At 39.3% G+C, this 21,753-nt stretch overlaps 1 protein-coding gene across 2 annotated transcripts in view; it reads left to right on the top strand.

Moving 5' to 3' along the window:
* Positions 1-20,828, top strand: part of PIK3C2G (phosphatidylinositol-4-phosphate 3-kinase catalytic subunit type 2 gamma) — a 265,595-nt gene extending 244,767 nt beyond the window's left edge. For both annotated transcript variants that reach the window (XM_058655883.1, XM_058655882.1), the window contains 2 exons: positions 14,425-14,550; positions 20,676-20,828. In XM_058655883.1, coding sequence (XP_058511866.1) covers positions 14,425-14,550; positions 20,676-20,828 — 279 coding nt within the window. The remainder of the gene's footprint in view (positions 1-14,424; positions 14,551-20,675) is intronic.
* The last annotated feature ends 925 nt before the right edge of the window (positions 20,829-21,753 follow it).

The raw sequence follows: 21,753 nt of genomic DNA, 5'->3' as shown, positions 1-21,753 counted from the left end.
GCAGCCAGGACATGAACTGATGCCTGTATGGGATCCTGGCACTTGCAACGAGAGAATTTGCCAAGAGAGTCATTGCACCAGGCCCAAATTTTATTTTATCGTTTTTATAGCTGAATCATATTCCTAAGTGTGTACATAGCTGCGCATTTTCTTTATCCATTCATCTGCTTATGGATGCCTTGATTCCAGATTTTAGCCATTGTGAACATTATCCGTATAGACATGGTCACATAGGAATTTCCCTGATACACCATGCTCATGTTACTACTTCCAGTAGTGAGACTGCTGGATATGGCAAGTCTTCTGGGTGGGTGGGTGTGTGGGTGTGTTGGGGGGCTGTCTACATAGTTTTCTATAGAGGCTGTACTAATTTACATTGCCAAGCAGTGTGTCAGCATTCCATGTTTCTCTATAGCCTCAGCAGCATCTGTTACTGTGTTTTGGAGCAGCCCTGACAGGGCTGAGGTGGTATCTTATTCTAGGTTAGATTTGTAATTCCGAGAGTTAGTGATGTCGAGCATTTCCCCCGTGTACTTGCTGCCCTTTATTTCTCTCGTTTATGAACTGTATATTGAGGACTTCTGCCTGTTTCTTAGTGGATAGATTTTTATACGAGTTTTGAATCTTAAAAACCTGTTCTTTGAATAACTTAGTGATTATTTCATCCTGTAAGTGCTTTAATCTAAACCAATGATAGCTTGTTTCCCAATAACAGCTTTATCTGGCATACATTTCGCGAAGATGTCATCTAGTTTGTACAGTGGCATTGATTTTGCAAGAATTAACATACAAAGTAAGAGATAATAAATAACCAACCTAGATCAAAATTTAGGTGATCAAAATGACCAAAATCATTTTAAACCAAGATGACATTGACCATAAAGATATTTAATGAAATAAACCATAATTTTCTGTAAGCTAGCTATCATTGTTATTTTTCTAACAGCCACGACTTCTAACATTTTCTCCTTCTTGACCTTTAGCATTGCCATGATCTTCATGAAACTTTGCTAACTTGATAGCATCCTTTATGAGGCTCCCCTACCTCTGTAAATTAAAACTAAATGAGGTGCACGGTATCCTAGAAAATGTTTTCAAACTTAGTACTTCAATGTGATTTCCCAGCATCCAATTAATTCCCTAAGAAATATCCTCTAGCATACGGACTTCAACAGTAGTAGTACTTTTAAATGTGTAACTACTTTTCATCTTCTTTGAACTTCATTTACATATTCCAACTGCCTGGGGAACATTCACATTAGCTATTGTGTCATCTCAAACTCAGCAATTCCAACATGTGATCCTTTGCTCTCCACTGAACCCATCGTTCATCCTGGATTATTTCCGTGGATTGCTGTACCTGTACCATCCTCCAATAATCCTATTAAGGCTTCCTGCAATTTTTCTTCACTTCAACTCATTCTTCTATGTTTAAAAATCAACATGTCTTTATGTTTACCTTTGTTTTTTATAATTCTATTCAACATTCTCTTAACTCATCTATTTTGATTGACTGCTATTTGTTTTTCTCCTAGACCTTCCTCTGCAAAATACCTAATGTTCCATTTTTTATGGATAAAAAGCAATCTGGCTTTAATTCACTTTGCACAGTACTCCTGACCTGCAACTTGCTACACCTGGATGGCTTAACCAAGCACACATCACTCACTGCAGCTAACTGTGTCAGATTCATCTTTATCTTCTAAGGCCAAAGCAACTTGCAGGCTTGCCTCAAGCCACTCATCTTCCCTCAGGTTCCTGGGTCAACATTGCTCCTGGAGCTCTTTCTCTCCTTTGGGAACCTATTACACTTACATGATGACCTTCAGCCAGTCACTGCCTCACTTCAGCTCTGGCAGCTGTGATCATCTTAGTGGGTTCTATATAGTTTCAAGCCAATGGGAAATTTACTGAGTATTAAAACTTACAGACCATGCATTTTGTATACTCTAGGGTGTGCCCTTGGCATAGTTAAATGAATGTTTACTTAAGGGTACATTAACTTTCATAATTCAGCTCAATCTAGTCTTCTGTTAATTCTGTCCGTAATATCACTAGTGGATACAAAACAGGTTGGTCATGTGTCACATGTTGGCTTCAACATTCATCTCACTGAAACGGCCAACCTATGTCAAGAACCATTCTCAGTTATCAAACCCTTTAAACACACTCCTCTCAGGTCTTGTGGCTGAAGATTCACCTGTCCATTCCTTCTAGTCTTGTATTCTATTTTCTGTCCTTTCTTCAGATCTCTCACTTCTAGCTTCTGACCTAAATAAATGTGAACTAAGAAAAGAGAAGTGACAAATAGGCAAGTAAGTAAAAATTAACATTGTCATAGTTTTCAAAGTTACTTTTGAGATTGTAATTTGATTATGCAAAACTGATTACATCATAGGAATTCAGATTTCATCTTTTACATTCAAATGTGGAAGAAATCATTTCCATTAAATATTGAAATATAAATTCTGTGAGTAGTGGAGTATTTCAGTTACAACCCCAATATGATACAGCTACACCTTCATTTTGACGTTAGAATTCAGTTCCTATCATTCCATTCCATTTCCCTGTTGAGCGCCACAATCCTCTCTCCTACTTCTTGCATTCTGCTTCCTTCTCCAGGAAGATTTATGCCACCTGGGTACCCATCTCAGTTTGTCATAAAAAATACATAGAGATCTGAGAACATGTGTCACCCTGAAAATGAGTGAATGACAGTCCCTTCTTCCTGCTGTTTGAGCAACATATGAAGTATATATGGGCTATTTTAAAAAGATTTTTGACCTTAGGTTTACATGGTTTCTGAAAATTTCATGGTAAGCTATCTTGTCTACTCAACTATGAGGCAAAGACTGTCGAACAGCTTCAAATGCAGTTCAGCCAAGGAAGTTAGAAGAATACCCAGATACACAGAATAGTCAACAGAAACTCAAGTCCTGAAAATTACATGTCTCATTCTGGATTTTACTATTAGAATTTTATTATTCAACTAATACATCCTTACACATATCCCACAAATATTTTTCACATGTGAACCTAATCCATTAAAAATAGTTTACCACCCGGGACCTGAACATCTTTGTGTGCCCATGAAATATTCCCAAATCTAATGGCCACATTAGACTTAGCACAATTCTAAAAATCTCGTCAGTATAGAGGCAAGAGGATAGAGGGTAAGAGAGATGCCTTGAGAAGGCTTTGAGCTAGTGATGGCAAGCCACTATGTACTCTGAGAAATGAAAACAGCTCTGGGAACTTGTGGCTGTATCACGGTAAGCTTCATACTATCATTTCCTTTGCCACTTATGACAACCAACATTTCTGGAAATATATTTTATAAACTACTTAAGAAGTCTGAAATAAGCCAGCAAGTTACAGAAGGGGATGAAAGCCTGGAGAAGTTGCTCCTATGTTTCCTCTTCTGAAACTGGGGTGCTGTTCATCTGTGCCCTCAAGGCAGATCCTCAGCTACGGAGAGGCGTGCTGGCAGTGGCTGCCTGCACAAACATTCTACAGAAACTTGATTTCTAACTTAAAATGCTGTGTGCTTTCCGATCCAGAACTAGGAAAACTGTGCATTATTTGCACATAAACCCATATAATTCTCAGCCTGTCCTAGTGTTGAGCAGAGCAGATTCTAAACCAGAGAAACAGTCTTGGAGAAAGGAATAGAGATTTGAACACCTGCTAAGAAAACTAGGACAAATTCGATAGTGCTAATAGAACTAGCTGATCACACACTTAGAACAAGCATCAACTTTCTCCCAAGAATTAAGTGGGATATACACTCTATACAAGCTAACATTAATGCTATCTGATAGTATCTAAATTTACACATACAATAGGCAAACTGAACAACTTGCAGTTAATGTATTGCAGATAATCCAAACTTTGTATCAGATAAAACTTCGAAGTCATAATTCTCAGTAATGTAAGTCTTCACTCAGTAAAGTTTTTCCTCATTTTAAGTATTTTTTTCAGCCTTTAATTTATACTTGCTCTGTTTCATAGTTTTATAAGGATACTTTTAAAAATCTGATGAAAATTAAAAGTTATTCTAGTACCAAAAACTCTAAATACATGCAGTTTCTTTATTATATACATGTCAATAAACTTTAAAATTGCCTTGAACTGCCTAATAAGCCCTAGCATTTCTTTTAAGTGGATTTTTGAACATGGAGATAAGGGAAATAATCTGAATTTAAAAGATGGAATAGTAGAAATTATCCAAGTTAAAGAAGATGAAGGGGGGAAGGAAGTAGAACCTCAAAGGTCTGTGGAAATGGCATGTGGGCATCTCAGATTCCAAGAAAAACTAAGGTAAAAGAAAAACTGAACAATGTGCAAAAATTCACTCAGTTATCAACCCAGAAATTCGGGGAGCACAATGAATAGTATAAAGGAAAACCACCAACACAAATGACTACAAACCAGAGACAATGAAAAAAAAAAAAAGGTGACTTGGAACAGCTCTGGGAGCAATGACCCATTGTATCGAGTCACCAGTGTAGTCTAGAAAGTAGATGAACAACGGAAGCTGGAAAAAGTTGGGTCATCTATAAAGTGCTGAAACTATCAACTTAGAACTTTGCAACCAGAAACAGGGCTCTCAGCCACAGAGAATACATACGCTGCTGAAGGAAAGCATGAAGGATTTCCCTGAAACACACGACAGGCAGCAAGCAGGATGTTTATCCAGTTTCTTCAATGGAAGCCAAGTTCAATGATGTGAGACCTGTCATCTTCTGTTATCAGTAATCAGCATAATTATTCCTATGGGTACTGCTTCAGGTATACCACACAAACTTGGTTAGGTTCAGTTGGTTTTAGTATTATTATTATTTAATAATATTTAATTACTAAAGTTTGTAGTTCTTTTCATTCGCCTCTGGTTTCTCCATCCATGGGTTAACTATTTATTTCATTGCCAGCTATAAGGCTACTTCGAAAGCTTCATGGAAGACACAATTACAAGAAATTGATTTTGATGCAAAAAAGAATATTTGTAACGGATGCCTCACTTTCATACTATGCATTCCCACGAACTTTTTGAAGATGCTTCATTTTCCAGGCATGGCTTATTAGTTTCTACTTCATTTCCACAGACATATGTTGTATGATCTGAATATGTTAAGATGTGTTTAGGTTGCTTTATGGCCCAGAACACTAAATATCCTGCTGAATTGCTCCATGTATGATTGAGAACAACATGCATTCCACTGTTCCTGACTGGAGTGTACTTTATCTGGTCGCATTGGCAAACTGATGATGATCAACTCAGGAGTTCATACAACCTAACTCATTTGTTGAACACTTGTACAACTAGAGAAAAAGCTGGTAAGATCTCCATCTGTTATTGTGACACTTGAATCAACTCTTCCCTTTGCTCTTACGGAAAATGGTAAAAACGAACAAAAATGGTCGTTTTCCTCTCAAATGGACAGACTATTCTATCATTCAACCAAAGCACACACCATACTGTATCCAAAGCACTTTAATTGTACTTCTGTGTTTTTAGTATACACATTTTACCAAAAGGCCCTTTTGATGGTAACTTGCCCAAGTTTAAATATAGAAATTTGGTAAGCATGTTGGTTGAGAACATGCTTTTCCACGATGCTGATTTCTGGCACAGAATTCAGCTTTTTAATAGTGTTATCATTTTAATCACCATCCACTGACCCCTAAAGCTTGTATTATCTTACAATTGCAAACATTTTCACTTTTAAAAAAAATGGAAAAGTCTCATAAATTATTCATTGAATAATAACCTATTAAATTCAGTTGGGCTTTGGATTAATACATAGTGTGCTCCAAAGTGTCTGCTGTTGTTACACCATCTACAGTTTAGACCTCCTTCCTGATGAGCCTTGTTCTGTAGAGGCAGTGATTGAAAATACAGTTGTGACGGAAATGCCTCTTCAATGAAACAACAGTGGTTTGAGGTCTATTTTAAGAGTGCTTTAAAATGTTAACTACTCATTATGTATAACTTATTACCACAGTATATTAAAGTATCTTCCTCATGAGGATAGGGAAGGGGGCTGGCTTATCCTGTAATAGTGGGTAGTTGGATTTACTGTATAAATGGCTACAATTGCACCTTACCTTTGTATCATTCTAACGCTTACTGCCCTTCTTCCATGTTGAAAAATGAACCGTTTTCAGGCTTCCACTTTTGACAGTAAGAATAGTAACTACAGCCCGCATGGAAAGTCATTTAAGCTGTATGCAATTCGGGATAAGAAATGAGGAAGAAATGCCAGTGGTTTAGAAATATGAATATTAAATATAATTTCTTGTTCAACATGGTGACCAAGGGATGTGCAATATGTACTTTAAGTTTCATAACCTAAAATGTTATAGAAGATTTACCTATATTTCATTCAACTCTACAGTGGTAAATACTAAGAATATCCTAAGGGCGTCACTTCTAGTCTCAGTGAAATCCTTGTTCTCAATGTTTATTAATTTTATATGAAAGATAAGGCAAGAGAGAGATCTCCCCTATCTGATTCTATCCCCAAATGTCCACAATAGCCAGTATCGAGTGGTGGGAAAAGCCAAAACCAGGAGATAAGAACTCCATCCAGGCTTCCTCCATGGTGGCAAACACTCACATAGTTGGTTCATCATCTCTGCCTCACAGGCACATTGGCCAGAAGCTGGACTGGAAATGAAGGCAGGGCTTCATCCCTGGCATTCAGAATTTGGAGTGTAGGCATCACAAGTTGCAGCCTAAACCATTCTTCACAACTCTGTCCCAGCAAGATTGTTTCAAAATTAAAAATTATAGTTCTCAAACTTCAGAGAGTAAAAATTATCAAAGGTACTATAGTAATTTAAAGGAGCTGCTGAATTTATAGTTATATTAACAGGAACACCTACATGTTTGGCATAATACTAACACATATTTGGAGATATATCGACTCTTGTGGGGAACATTTGTTTCTAATGTAGATCCAGTCTCCTGTCTGCATCATAGATCCTCATTAGGTATTCCCCAGTTGGAAAGCTTGCAAGAATTGAAAGAGCAAACAGACTAGAACACAAAAACATAACCTGGCTCACAGCTCTCCATCTATGGGCACCATTCTAAGAAACAGATTTACATAACCTGACAGGCTCATTGGCTAGCTGATTTCCAAAGAAGAGGGGAGGAATCTAGGCAGGAGGTGGGATACATTCCAGCAGGAAAAGACAGGGCAATGTGACAGTAAGAGTACAGGCCAAAGTGAAAAGGAGGGTGATAAAGAATTCATTCTGGGACTGAACATAAGTGAGCATCCTATAGAGTCCCCAGCAATGAGAGTATAGAGGGACAGTAAGCATACAAGCATCTAATAGGATCTGGACCACAGGATAAGATCATTGTGTTGGAAGTAGATTATAAGTATCAGAGATACTAAGCTGACCCTGGCATGATTACTTCTGACCAGCTGCTAAACCCAGATTGATGTGCAAGGAGAATCTGTCATCCCTGGGTCTTTACATGGTAAGGTACTTGCTGTAAACGCCTGTGACAAACCATGTCTCTCTCAAGATTTATCCTCTTCACAATATAATAGACCTTTGATTGCTTGGTAGTACAATAAAATATTGTAACAAGAAAAATTACTAAGATAAAATTTTCAGAACGAAACCTTAATTGGTAAACTGTATTATAAAGTGATTCAGATAAGTACTTTCAAAAACCTAGATATTATAAATGACTCAGTCATTCAGTAACTATTTAGTATGCATTACCCACCAAGCACCGCAACAGAGAAATTTTCTGTAAAAGACATCACGCCAGCAGGGCTATGTTCAATTTCAAGTAAGGATTTAAAAATTCTAATTGCAGATTCAGAATCATGAACTGCTTAGAGTAAAGTAGCTGGGGCTGAGACTAGGAAAATGACTGTTGGAGCAAAGCCCAGTGATTTAAGCAGGGGAAGATTTGGACGGAGGAAATATGGAATAAAATGTAGATGTTCCTTTAATGCATTTCCTGCTTCATAAGGAATATGATACACATAAAAACCATTAAGCGGCCTCATTGTTTCTCCACAATGTAAACTAGTGCCTGAAGTGACAATCTCATATAAGCACCTGTTTGAATTCTTATTTTTCCATTTCTGATCTAGCTCCCTACTAATATGCTTTAGAAGACAAGACAGTAGATCAGTCACTGCCTTCCATGTGGGAGACCCAGATGGAGCTCTGGGTCCCTGGCTTTGCAACAGCGTAATCACAGATGTTTTAACTGTTTAGGAATGCACTCTTACTCACTTGTTCTTTCTCCCCCTACGTACCTCCACCCCAGTAACTTTTTCAAATAGGTAAAGGTTTATAATTTTAGATGTTTTCATTTTGAACAGCAAGTCTAGTATAGAATTCAGAGTTAGCACAAACAGCAAAATATTAGGTTCAACTTCGTATTTGCTCCTAAGCATAGTAGAAATATTGGTTGGAATTCTAGAAAGTTCCTCTATAGATTTTTGATTTTAAACCGAAGGGTAGACTGAAAGTTGATCTGTAGGTCTTATGATCTTCAGGTCACTGTTCAGTTTATAAGATGATCTAAAATGCATCCAAATAAAAATCCCAGGATGAGACATTTCAACAAAGTAGAGGTCACAATTTTAATTTTTTTCCCTGTAAGTGTTTATTTGAAAGGCTGGGTTAGACAGAAGTAGAGAGAGGCCCTCCATCTGCTGGTTCACTTTCCAAATTGCGATAATGACCCAGGCTGGGCAATGCCGAAGCCAGGAGCTTTGAATGCAGGGGCCTAAACACTGGATTTTCTCCTGCTTTTTCTAGGCCATTAACCCGGAGCTGGATAAGCAGTAGGATATTCGTACACAAAGCAGCACCCAAGTGGGATACCAGCAGTGCAGGCTCTGGCTTAAGCCACTATACCATAGCATTGGCTCCTAAACACTCTAAGTTAAAACTTAATTTATATAAATGTAAAAGCAAAGTATAAAATGAGAGGTATTGATGAAACACATAGTGATTTCTTTTATTAAGTAATTTGAGATCTTTAAGGAACAGGATATGATGCCAGTTAAGAAGAGAAAGGTTAAAACCGCTACATCAGAGAATGGGCAAAATTTTTTGTAAAAATCAATGTCTGCATTTAAAGTCATTAAAGAGCAAACTAAGCCTGCTGCTCCTATCTAATGCACCCCTAACTTCAGTTGAAACCTGTGCTGTTCCATCATTCTAACAACGCCAGGATATTCAAGGACTTTGTCAAGGACACCAGTTTAGAAGTAGAAGCCCCAAACATCAAGTGTCACTAAATACTTGGTGGAGGCTGATGGACAAAGTATGCTCTCCTGTTGTTTAGAATCTGTTCTCCCGACAGTGTGGAATCTTTGAATAGCTTGAGAAATGAAGTGACCAGCTCCAACCAGCTAAGCAGAAAAGTCAAGTATACCAGGGATGCATACAATGAATGCAGGTCAAGGTGAGAAGCAGGAAGACTGAAAGTCATTAACATTTACAGTAAGTCAAGGAATCAAGATTTGTGATGGCTGATGAACTGCAATGAGAAGAGGGGAGAGCTTAGTCTTTCCACCTGCTTCAATCTGAAAATTAAGGACAAGGTAGATGAATAATGTTACTGCTTTTCTCAGCAGAATTTTACTGAACTAGAAAAATCACTTTGGGGTGATAAGATTTTTGGTTAAAGTTTACTGAGAATATGTAAGAAAACCTTGAAAATAAGGTATTCACAGATCACTAGGCAGGGATCCCAGTGGATCAAATGAAGATTCTCATTTGGGAGTCATTTGTGTCAGTGGTTTTCGGTTGGGATCAATTCTTCCCCCACTAACATTTAGCAAAGTCTAGAGACATTTTTGTTTGTCACAGCTTGGAGGAGGGTGCTTCCAGGACCTTGTAGGTAGTAGCCAGAAGTGCTATTATAACAATAACAGTGCAGTCCCTTGCAACAAAGAATTAAAGAATTATCTGCTCCCAAATGTCAACAGTGCTATGTTGAAAAAAACCTTGTTCCACATAAATGTCATGATGCATTGGGGATATCTTGTCCAATCAGTGCCTATAGTATTTTCATGTTTAATTCATGGGAAACAAAAATAGAATACCATTTATTACCATACTCCCAAGCACCGTCCTCACATTACACCATTTTATCTAATCTTTAAAATACCATGAAACAGACATTATCTTTACCCTTATTTTACAGAAGGGGAAATTAAGCTGCTGAAAAGTTAGATACCAGCTGCATTAAGGTTCACCTGAGAAAGACAATAATTAAAGCATAGTTGGAGAGATAAAGATGTGCTATGTAAGTACAGGAGACTTATGAGGAATTCACTCAGGGTTATGGAGACTGACAGTTCAGACAAATACTGCATGCAGAGAAGGCAGACCTATATTCAGAGTTCTATTCCAGGAAGAACAAAACACTGCCCCTCTGATGATGGAAGCTTTCTGGCATCATCAACCTACCACCCTTTTGCAGAACATGGTGCCATCTTGGAGATTCCACTGTTAGCGGAATCGAACATTCTTCAGCAGCTATAACCAGACTGGCTTGGTGATCGCCACTGTGGCCACTCCACTCATGGCCCCTTTGGGTAATGGCAAAGGTTGTCTGGGAAAAGAGGTTGTTGAGTCACAGAATGGGCCACCTTATCCACCTCTGCTGTGAGGTTATCCTTTGTTGAGCCTTCACCTGGAACGCAAGCACCTGCACTATTTTTACCCATTCACAGAGCTCTGCCTTCATTCAGCTTCCTAAAATTGCCATTCCTTCCAAGTTACTGACCTTCAGCAGTACATGGGTCCCAACCCATGCACTGGTATACAAGCATACATCTATCATTTATCCTTCCAAGCCACATGATCAAGCAAATGCACTGCTTTTAAGTTCCACCCAATGGAGGGCTTCTGTTCACCAGTGCATTTCCGATACAGAGAGGGGCCTCCAGGGTTTCAGTACAGCACTGCCACATTTTGGTAGTGTGAAATGTCATCTGTCAACCAGCAGTCAGTCGTCTCTTTATCTGTAAGCCAAATAACTTTGCATGAAACCTTAAATACCGTGTTGGCTGCAACTAAAAAGGCAATGTTGTGGTGCCCAGTGCCATGGCTCAATTCTCACTCTCCAAGTGCTAGGATACCATATGGGTGCCGGTTCAGGTCCCATCTGCTCCACTTCCCTTGCAGTTCCCTGCTTATAGCCTGGGAAGTAGTAATAGGTGGCCTAAAGCCTTGGAACCCTGCACCAGTATGGGAGACCCAGAAGAGGCTCCTAGCTATAATGCCTGGAGCTGATCTGAAGCTATTTCAGGAGTGAGCCAGTGGATGGAAGATTTCTCTGTTCGTAAATCTGTCTTTTCAATAATTTTTTTTAAAAAGTCACTGTTGCAAACATGGGAACTAAGAACATTTGGGTTGCTTCTCCATGTGACTTTCTGTGTGATCAGGGGCTACCTGGCATGGTTATGTATGCACCATTCCTTTCCAGCTTTGCTGATTGGTGCATCAGATAACCAGAGAAGAACTTAGACCACATAAAAATTTGATCTATGGTTCCCTATCCCATCTCTAGAAAGGTTTAGTAGCACAGGCCAATAACTATTTTTCTTTCAAGTAGAATCATTATCTGGCTATAAAGACAACATCTTGCTCCAAAATGCTACATGCCTATGATGTAAATTCAAGTAAGAAAATTCAACCACAGTAACTGCGTATGCTCCCCACCATCATCTCACATACTTACTATCGATTCCCATACAATCATCAACATTTCTGGCTGCAATTCTTGATTAAACTAGAAGAAAAGTCAACAAGAACTTTGAGTGTGGTACACCTCCTCTTCAGCTACTTGCTGAACCACAACTTCAGGACTTGTTGGAATCTAAGTATAGATCTAGAAGCAAAGGCTGAAAGGTGGGTGCTGAAGACAACGAGAATTGTCATGCAGGACAACTACCACAGAGGAAGTCATTTATTATCATCTCAGCAGTGCAGGGCTAATCCTGCAGACTGAAGAAGACGGATACCTCTGAAGGTAAAGAGGCCTCTTTCACAAATGAAGGAGACTCAATCTGGGAGCTTTATGGCCCCAATTTATCAGAGTCTTCCCCAAATTCGTATTCCAAATTTACAGGACCCCATCCTTTCTCAATCAATGTCCCCAAAGGGCAGAATATGTAATTGCTTTGCACTTCAAGCAAATCTTAGCCATATAGATACCAGAGATACGCATCTGCTTTAGGGCACTTGTACAAGTTTTTAGATCATGAGTTTGACCCACATCCCATCCTTACTCAACACTCCACAAATGTCTAGATGGGTATTTATACAGTCAAGCTGACATGCAAAATTAAACATCCCATCTGCCTAAAGCAACATAGTGGACCAGCTAGGGGCTCAGATTTGCAATCAGAAAGCCCATTTTCAGAAACATGATTTAATCATCAAGTGAAGCATACAGAGGATTAGACAATACCCCCCAGGCCTCACAGCAGATATAACAGCAACATAACTTCTGTAGTTTCATCCTACTCCCAAGCAGAGTCCTCTCTCACATTCTAGTAGCAACATTTTCTGCTATGTCATTGAAGACACCACCACATACTGGATAGATTTCAGTGCCTCCCCTGGTGGAGTAAACCATCATCAGGAAACCTTTATTACTACTTTAGAAGGAACTAAGAGTATGTGTTTGCAAGTAGTTAAACTGTTGGAACACCAGCATTCCACATCAGGATATCTGGGTTCAAGCACCTGCTCCTCCTCTACTGATGCAGCTTCCTATTAATGTATGTCCCCACAGTAGGAAGATGGCTCAATTCCCTGGTGGCCTGTAAATCACATGGCAGGTTAATATGGAATACTGGGGTCTTGGCTTAGGCCTGGCCCAGCCCTAATAGTTGCAGACATCTGGCAAGCAAGCCAGCAGATGAGGTCTCTGGCTTGCTTGCGATCTCTATTTTCAATAAAAATAAGGTTTCCAAACCATAGCACTCAGTGTTAGCATGTTGACATATGGGCATGTCCAGGTGTATTCTAACTGATACTAATAATCTCTTCAGTGTATAACTTCCACATGATGTAGAACTGAATTTCTCTTACACATTCCTGCTTTGAAGGATTTTGAATAACAAAAATGAAATTAAGGTAAGTGCAGTTGTCGTTATTGCCAGCTATTACCATGTGAATATTAGCACTTTAGATCACTCAGATTCACTTGTGCAAAATTTTGAATTTAATAGCTAAAATGCAGGTAATAAGTATCTCATTCAAGCTTGGCTTCTAAATTTAAGAAATTATACAGACTAGTTAGATTGTTGCCATCATTCTCTCTCCATTTGACTCAGATTGGAAAGGTAGAATCTGCTACTTCCAAGGTGCTGTTGTCCAAACGGTTGACAGAGTAGACTCATTCTTCAAAAGCTGAATTAACCAAAACAGAGCTGAAGGAAAGATGAGAAAGGTGTGTGTGTTGGGTGGGGGTCTCCTAACAGCCTAAGGTCTAGAGGTCATTTTCTTGATTTCGCACTTTTGGCTCCTGAGCAATGGCTAGGCTTCCATGGAACATTTTTACAAGCATTATCCACTATATTTTAGGGTGATGTATATACTGTATTACAATGTAAGGTTGTTAGTATACTTCCATTTTTTAAAAAGATTTTTGTAGGAAAATCTCTCTCCCTCTCTGGTGATGACCTTTACATCCACCAATTCACTTTCCAAATGATTGAAATAGCTGGACCTGAACCAAATCTGAAGCCATGAGCCTCTTTCCAGGTCTTCCCACACAGGTGCCAAGGCCCAAGAACTTGGGTCATCTCCCACTGCTCCCAGGCTGTCACAGGGAGCTGATGTCAAGTGGAGTAGTCAGGACACGAACTGGCACCAATATGGGATCCTGGAGCTTGCAAGGGGATGGTTGGCCAATTGAGCCATCACAGTGCAGCCTAATAGAATCCTAGAAATAGGAGTCTGAGCAGCAAGCCTCTAGCCTAGCAGTTAGGATGCCTGCCTGGCACATTTCATTTCTTGATCCAGATGATTTGCGTCCTGTTACTGCAAACCCTGGGGCAGTTGTATTGGCTCACATATTGGAGTGATTGTCAGGCACAAGGGAACATAGAAGACCTAGACTGAGTTTCTGGCTCCTGACTCTGGCCTGGCATCTTACTGGCCATTGCAGGCAGTTGGGCAGAGACTAGGTGAAGGAGATTGTGTTTCCCTCTCTCCTCCTGATAGGTCATTAAAAGAAAAAAGTAATTGTAGTTTTGTCTAATGTTTTAGCAATGACATATTTGGTTCTTATTGTCTGATGAATAGCAACAATAATAAATCTTGATCCTGCCTTTCTTCTGGATGTTTAGTAGTCATGTTTGTTTTCCTCTGATAGCAATACACATTAATATTTATAACCATTTTCCATTGCAGCATCTCCCAGATGGCTCTGTGCCCACTGCGCATGTTGAATTTTATCTGCTACCATATCCCAGTGAGGTTCGCAAGAGAAAAACAAAGTCTGTTCCAAAATGCACTGACCCCACTTACAATGAAATTGTAAGTATGATTCATCAATGTGTCCAGTCATTTTGTATTTCTTTGACCATTTTTCAGCATTATCCCTTAAGGGAAAGGTTTTCCAAAATAGGATATGCCAATCACTGTTCTAGATGCCGTGGGAACTGAAGATACAGATCCCGCTGTCAGAGTTCCTATGAACCAATTTTCTAAAGGTGGCAAATCCCCAGCCAGAGCCAAAGGCTTTCTGTGCAATTGACATTATCCTTGACTTCATCTTACTTTAACTTTATTCCTTTTGATTTGTCTTACCTAATAATTCCATCTTTGGCTGCCCTGTGTAGTATAGTAAATCTGAAAAATTCCTTTGGAAAACTGTAAAAATACAGAACTACCCTGAGCAATCACCAGCATAAAATTAAACTTTGCGTGTGCTAATTGGTAGTTACTTGCATTACTTGAATATTCAATCCTCTAGTTTTTAAAGAAAACCCCTACATTTATTCTTTTAACAAATTATTTCAAAGGCAGAAAGACTGGTAGAGACCAAGATCTTTAATTTTCTGGTTCTCTTCCAAAAGGCCCACAGCAGTCAAGGTGGGTCAAGCTGAAGCCAGGAGCCAGGAGCCAGGAACTTCATCCAGGTTTTTCATGTGGGTGCTAGGGAATGCAAATGCTTGAGCAATTATTTGGTGCTTCCTAGAGTGCACATCTGTAGAAATCTGGATGGGACTCTGAGTAGTTGGAACCCAAAACAGACACTGGGATATGGATTGTGGGAGGTACAAGTGAAAGCTTAATCTGTTGCACAATCTCCACCAAACCTCATTCATTTTCTTGATTCCATCTTTTCCCATCTCTTCTAGACCTCATTCAATGTATTAGTTTCCTTTTCTTGAGATGGACTCATCTGCCACTCACATGATGAATTAACCAGCAGATTTTGCCAGTTCTGCTTATGCAGCCATCTGTCTAAAAATCCATCAATTCCTCCCTCTCTCACTGCTTGTCACTGGCTCTTAGGCTGCCTTCTGTCTTCTGTTTCTCTATTAAATATTTACTCATCTGTCATGAGTGTCTTTCAAAATTAACTAGGAGCAGATTTGGGATGTTCAGATTTCACTTAGCATGCCCACACTCCCCATCAAGTACCTAGAAGCAAGTGAAGGCTTTACTTCTGATTCCAGCTTCCTACTCACGCACACCCTGGAGGCAACAGGGGTTGGCCCAAGTACTTGAATCCATGACACCCACACAGGATACCTGGGTTGAGTTCCAGGCCTCAAGCTATCCCAAGTTTTAAAAGAAATCACTAACACTCTGTGCTTGCAGCACAAATACACACCATTCAGGCAACTTCAAAATTACTTCACAACCAAGGGTTCATTGCAGAGCCAACTCTCACATGTGCATAATCCAAACCAGCATAAATTTGAAGCAGTCCATGCATAAATGACTATTTTAACAGAAGTCATCAGGACAGTCAAGTATTACCAAGAATGACAGAGGTAAGGGGAAGGGGAAAAGGCTGAATGCTTTAGTTTTTCTCCCATTGTGCTCTGTGATGCATTAATACATACAGAATAGTTACAGTGAATGGAACAAAAGCACTGTCATTTTAAGCGATTTTTCTGTTGTCCTCAATTGATAAATTATCAACCTCATCTCCATGGCAAACCCCGGATCATTTCCGCACATCCTCGACAATGTGTCACAAGATGCTCTCAGTCAGAAGCCTAGTGGTTATCAGAGAGCCCAGTGTCCCGTCACCCGGCATTGACTCCGTTTCAGTTGTCCCCCCCGCTCCCCTGCCCTGCTTCCACTTCCCTCACTTAAGACCACAGCACGCATCTTGCCACAGCTGGGATTTCTCATGCCAAAGTCATGTAACGCACTGTGAAGTGGGAGAGGGTGACCTGGTTCCCCTTCTTACATAAATCTTAGGAAAATGCAAAGGGGGTGTTGCAGTGCATACCAATGCCTGACACAGCTTCTCATGAAAATGGTACTTTTCATCTTTTATTATTCGTAGGTCTCTTCCCTTAAGCCCTAACATGAGAAGCTGGGTCAGGCATGTAGCCTAGTAGCAGAGGCCCTGCCCTTCCAATTCTAAGATTTTGATTTAGGGCCAAGCTTGTCTATTTGATGCTCCCCAGAGTGAGTCCCAACGGGCTTTGCCAGCAGTCTCCCTTCAACCCCATTTCATACACAAATCCCAGTGGCAGGCAAGACGAGTTCAACAGGAGCAGAGGGTGGGGGTGAAGATGCCCAGTAAGTGCAGTAACAGCTTAAAGAAACAGCTGGAATTCTGACTCCATAGTCACTGCCGTCTCCACTCCGCTATCCTGAGCTCTTTACCATTATCTATAAAGGAATTCATTAGAAATACAGGATTTCTGTCCTAGAAGAGAACTACACTCTTAAAAAGCCTCCACTTAGATATCATCCTTTCAGAAGGGATCAATCACTACAAAGGACAAAAGGAGTTCTCCATGCCTTCTGGTGTCTTGCAGAGTATGCGGTGATTAACAGACTCAGAAGTTGGGGGTTATTTCAGAAAGGTTGAAGAAAAATGGAATTAAGAGGTCATATATGTTAGGCACACTTTTATAAGCCAGTTGAACATTCCCCACACAATATTATCAATAAGCAATTGATGTTCTCACTGACAAGTTATTTGCTTGTCGTAGAACACGGAAAGTTTAATTATGATGGACAACATAACCATGTCAGTGATACATGAACAGAAGTCCTGGGAGATCATAGGACATGGGCTTGAGTCCCAGCTTCCTGTTAGTGCAGATCAAGAGGTAGCAGTGATCACTCAATGGTTGTGTTCCTGCTGCTCACCAGGAGACCTCAATCAGTTCTCCAGCTCTTGACTTTAACCCTAGCCCAGTTAGCTGTTGTGGGCATTTGAGGAATGAACAGTGAATGGCAGTGAATGCTCCCCTTCTGTTTGAACTCCTTTTTACCTCTTTTGAGAGGTAAAAAGAACAATCACAATTCTAATCGCCGTTTTAGATTGTAAGTACACTGTATCATGGTTACCTAATGATGCATTTTGCATAGTGTGTCCTCATGAGATACATGACTCCATTTGTAAATACACTGAGGTCTCCAACTGGACTTAAAACCCATATCTCCAACTCAAGAGCCATATTCATCCCCACTGTACTAAGCCGTGGTACAGGGCCTCACTTCTGACCAAGTTCTATTCTGGCTAGTAGAAAACACTCACCAGAAATGGATGCAGCTCAATTTCCACCTCGTTCTCCCTTTGCAATCATGAAAGCACAATTGAGAATTATTTGCAAGACCCATGTGTCCAATAATGTATAGTGAATGCTTGTGGGTAGATTTCATTTTTGCTAATTACCTTTCACCCTGTTTCATATCATCCCAAACCCAAAACTTCTGTTTGTTGGAAGGTAGTGATGACTTAGTTCTTACCCATAGAGATGAACTATCAAAGTGAGGTTAAATTAGTGGTTCCTCCTATGTTCCACTTATGTAAAGGCAGAATACAAGTAAAAACCACTTAGTCACAGGATATAATCAGTTGTGTAGTTCGCTATTATTCACTAATCAAAATGCCCACTAAATAAAAACAATTACATCCAGTGTAGTAATTACAATAGATATAGATCATCTATGACATGTAATGATTAGATTATGAAACTTCAGCACTTTTAACAGGATAACTCAAGAACATGCAGTGGGAAGAAATTCATTAAGTAATACAAACTTTGGAAGTCAAACATTTGTATTTTGACCTGTAATGCAACTAATTCCAAAGGTACTTCCTGAATCTTTTACAGCTTGCTAAATACCTGGTTGACTCCATTCTCCAATCATTACCCATCAACTAATGCTAAATTCCAAAACAAAAATAGCTCTTCATTTTGTATATGTGATGGGCCTTTTTCAACTGGAATTTTATTACTGCTTGATGAATGCCTGGCTTTGTGTACTCCAGCTTATATCTGTAATCATTTATTTCTGCCCCCTAACAATGCAGAATGTTAGTTATATACATGAAGATATTAACTAGCTTGCTTCAAGAGTGATTTTGCAAAAATACTAAGAGGGAAGAGGTGGCAGTTTAGGGAGGGAAGGGAGATTAGCATATTAATATTTGAATTATATCCACAAAGTACAAGAAATTTATATTCTATATTACAGAATATTTACCTGTACATTTTTAGAGCTTACTAATCAAACTGACCGTGTATTTACACCAGACACTACTCCGAAGACCCAATGCTTGGTTATCTTTTTCTACTTTATGTAGAGCGATGTTTTGACAATCTTTCTGTTTTTGTGGGAAGAAAATGAGGATATTTCTCACAGCTTATAAAAACCACCATAGAGAAAGCAAGACCAGCTGTAAGATCTCCAGACAGTATTGGAGGAGGCGGGGAGGGGTGGTATCATGTTTTAGTTAAAGAATTTGAATTCTAGTACTTGGATTTTGATATTTTGTAGGGTAGTCCTTTCTTGTCCCTGAAGAACTGATAAAATGTTGTTAATTTAAATGCCTATTCCTAGAAAACTAGAAGACAAAAATTGGGCTGCAAAGTAAAATTCTAGAAGAGGTAGCCAGCAGCAGTCCATGGAACAAAGTAACTAGAATGAACAACCAAAACAAGGGCTACTATCTGTCGAGTTGAAGGAAATCATTCATCAGAGCTGCTAGCAGATTGACTTTGTCCTGCACTTCACTGGTAACCTAATGGCATTATTAGGGGCATTAATCGCACACAGACACTGAAGGCATCTCCCAACCTACCTAGAAGGCTTCACACTCAAGTGAACCTCGCTTCTTTAAAGAATCATCCTTAATATTCATCTTCCAGGAAATTTAGATCTACATAGCTTGTTCAAAAGACATTTCTGCCCTAAGATAAACTCAGCTTTTAATAGTTGTTGTTTAATGTGAAGGGCAGCAAGACGGGAATCTCCCATCATTGATTTATTCCCCCAAATGCTCATAATAGCCAGGAAGGGCCCAAGCCTGGGCTAGGCCAATGCCAGGATCTGCATCTATCTTCCAAGTGCAAGCAAGAATCCAAGTCCATGAACCTCCACCATGACCAACCAGGGTGCACGCGAGCAGGGAGCTAGAACCGAGAGCCAACGTAGGCACCACAACACTGGATGCGGGCATTCCAAGCAGCTTCTTAGCCATTCTGCCAAACCCCCACCCCAAAGTGAGTTGTTAATTCCGCCTAGCCATGAAATTATCAAAGCTCTCTTGTATTTTGCATATAGAGAATCTCTGTCTAACTGTAAGAAGCAAGCAAGTTTCTATCAGCACATGAAACCCTTTTCTGAATGTGTGTCAGACGTTTCCCTGGCAACCATGTCCGCCTTCCTCTCAACCCTCTCTGCCTTTCCTGATGGGTAACTAATGTCTTGGCACTGGTGTGCTTTCAAAGTCTTTTCAACACCACAGGCCCCTCATGGCAATGCCTGTAACTTATTTCCTGGATACTAGCAGTTTTTTTCCTACTAGACATAAAGAGAAATAAACTGGAGACAGCATAATTGCAGGTCATATCCTTAAAAAAAAAAAAACAGAACAGAAGAACATCAATGACAACTTCAGTTATTCCAATGGGAGAAAATGGTTTTTCTTCCTTTTGTCCTTCTGCTTTAAACTTCACTGAATGAACATGTATTTTCATGGTTAAAGTAAGCCCGTTTTTAGTAGGTTCAATCACCATAGAGTGGCTTCCTCCATGAAGAAATGTTGTATTTGAATAATGTAAGAGGGGGACACAGAAATTGGGCTTTCTTTCATTATTAGCCTTCAACAATGAAATACAGTGCTCAAGGTCTAGTGTGGCATTATAAATTCAAGGACAGTTAAAAGGTGAGGGGTATTTAAATTTCTTCCTCTTAATTTATAGTCTTCCTAAGAGGGTGCACACTTGGTACTGTAATCAGTAACTTCTAAGATTCCTAGGGAAATAGTGTGTCATTAAGCTCCATTACGTTAGTAAAACCTTTCACTTTGTAGAATAAGCACTAGAAGTAAATGATTTAAACATTAACCTATCCATTTCAGGTATAAGACACTAGCAGGTAAACACTTGTCTTGAAAAGCCCTGTTCAGAAAAGAGATTTATTTAAATTTGATTATGTTTTTCTCTTTCCAGGTGGTTTATGATGAAGTCACAGAACTCCAAGGACATGTCTTAATGTTAATTGTGAAAAGCAAGGATGTATTTGTGGGGGCAATTAACATCCAACTTGCTAGTGTCCCACTCAATGAAGAAAAATGGTATCCACTAGGAAACAGCATGATCTGAGCACTGCTATGAACAAATACAGTATTGATCAGTATTGATCAACTTGTAATCTTTCATTTCTAGCCCCGACATGCAACAGAACATGTTTATTCTAAGAGACAGGATAGGATATGAAGGGCCTAAGGAAAATCAGATTCAGAATTTTGTGGTTATTTATTCTCTGCCTCTGGTTTCATTGTTTTTCCAAGAATAGTTTCATCTTCATTAGAGTGCTAATCATAAAAGTGATATATATATGACTTGTGCTTGTAATGCAACTTCAAAATTTAATGTTCCCATTACATGTTTAAAGTTTGGGTTTGAAGTTAGGAACAACATTTAGTGTATTTTCCAAAATAAAGTTGATCAAATAAAGTGTTTTAAACTATTGTCTTAATTTACAATACATATACTGGAGTCTTGTAATCCCTTATACTGACAGGTTAACAGAGTGCTATTATTTTCATTAAGAAAATAGAATATAAATGCCAGAAATTCTTAATCAACTGGAGACTTCTTGAACAGCAAATTTTTATCTTCAACACTGATCAATCCATTGTCACTGGATTCTTCTCACCTCGAGATATGATCACATCTTTAACTTCAATATTCCCCAACTCCAAGGACCTGAAAACACTTTCTCTCCCGTGAACAGAACTTTATGGCACATTAACTGGTTTCCTTGTTTCTGAACCCTCCAGCACAGTCACTGCGACCAGCATCAACAATCCTAATTCTGCTTGTGAGGTTCTGCACGTAAATTAGGTTCAACCCAAGCCACTATGCCATATTCTTTGGGAATTTTTATTCCTTCCATTCAAGTAAGAGAATTTTTAAATTCTAGCTAATAACATGTTTTGCTGTATACGAACTAAAAATAGAATTTAAGCTATGCTGTCTGATCATCTATGTACTTCGTTTGATTCAATGATCTATCAGCCAAAAT

Source organism: Ochotona princeps, chromosome 27 (assembly GCF_030435755.1).
Source record: "Ochotona princeps isolate mOchPri1 chromosome 27, mOchPri1.hap1, whole genome shotgun sequence".
Lineage (NCBI taxonomy): Eukaryota > Metazoa > Chordata > Mammalia > Lagomorpha > Ochotonidae > Ochotona > Ochotona princeps.
Note: the sequence above shows the minus strand (reverse complement) of the source record. Positions and strands in the feature narration are given on the sequence as shown.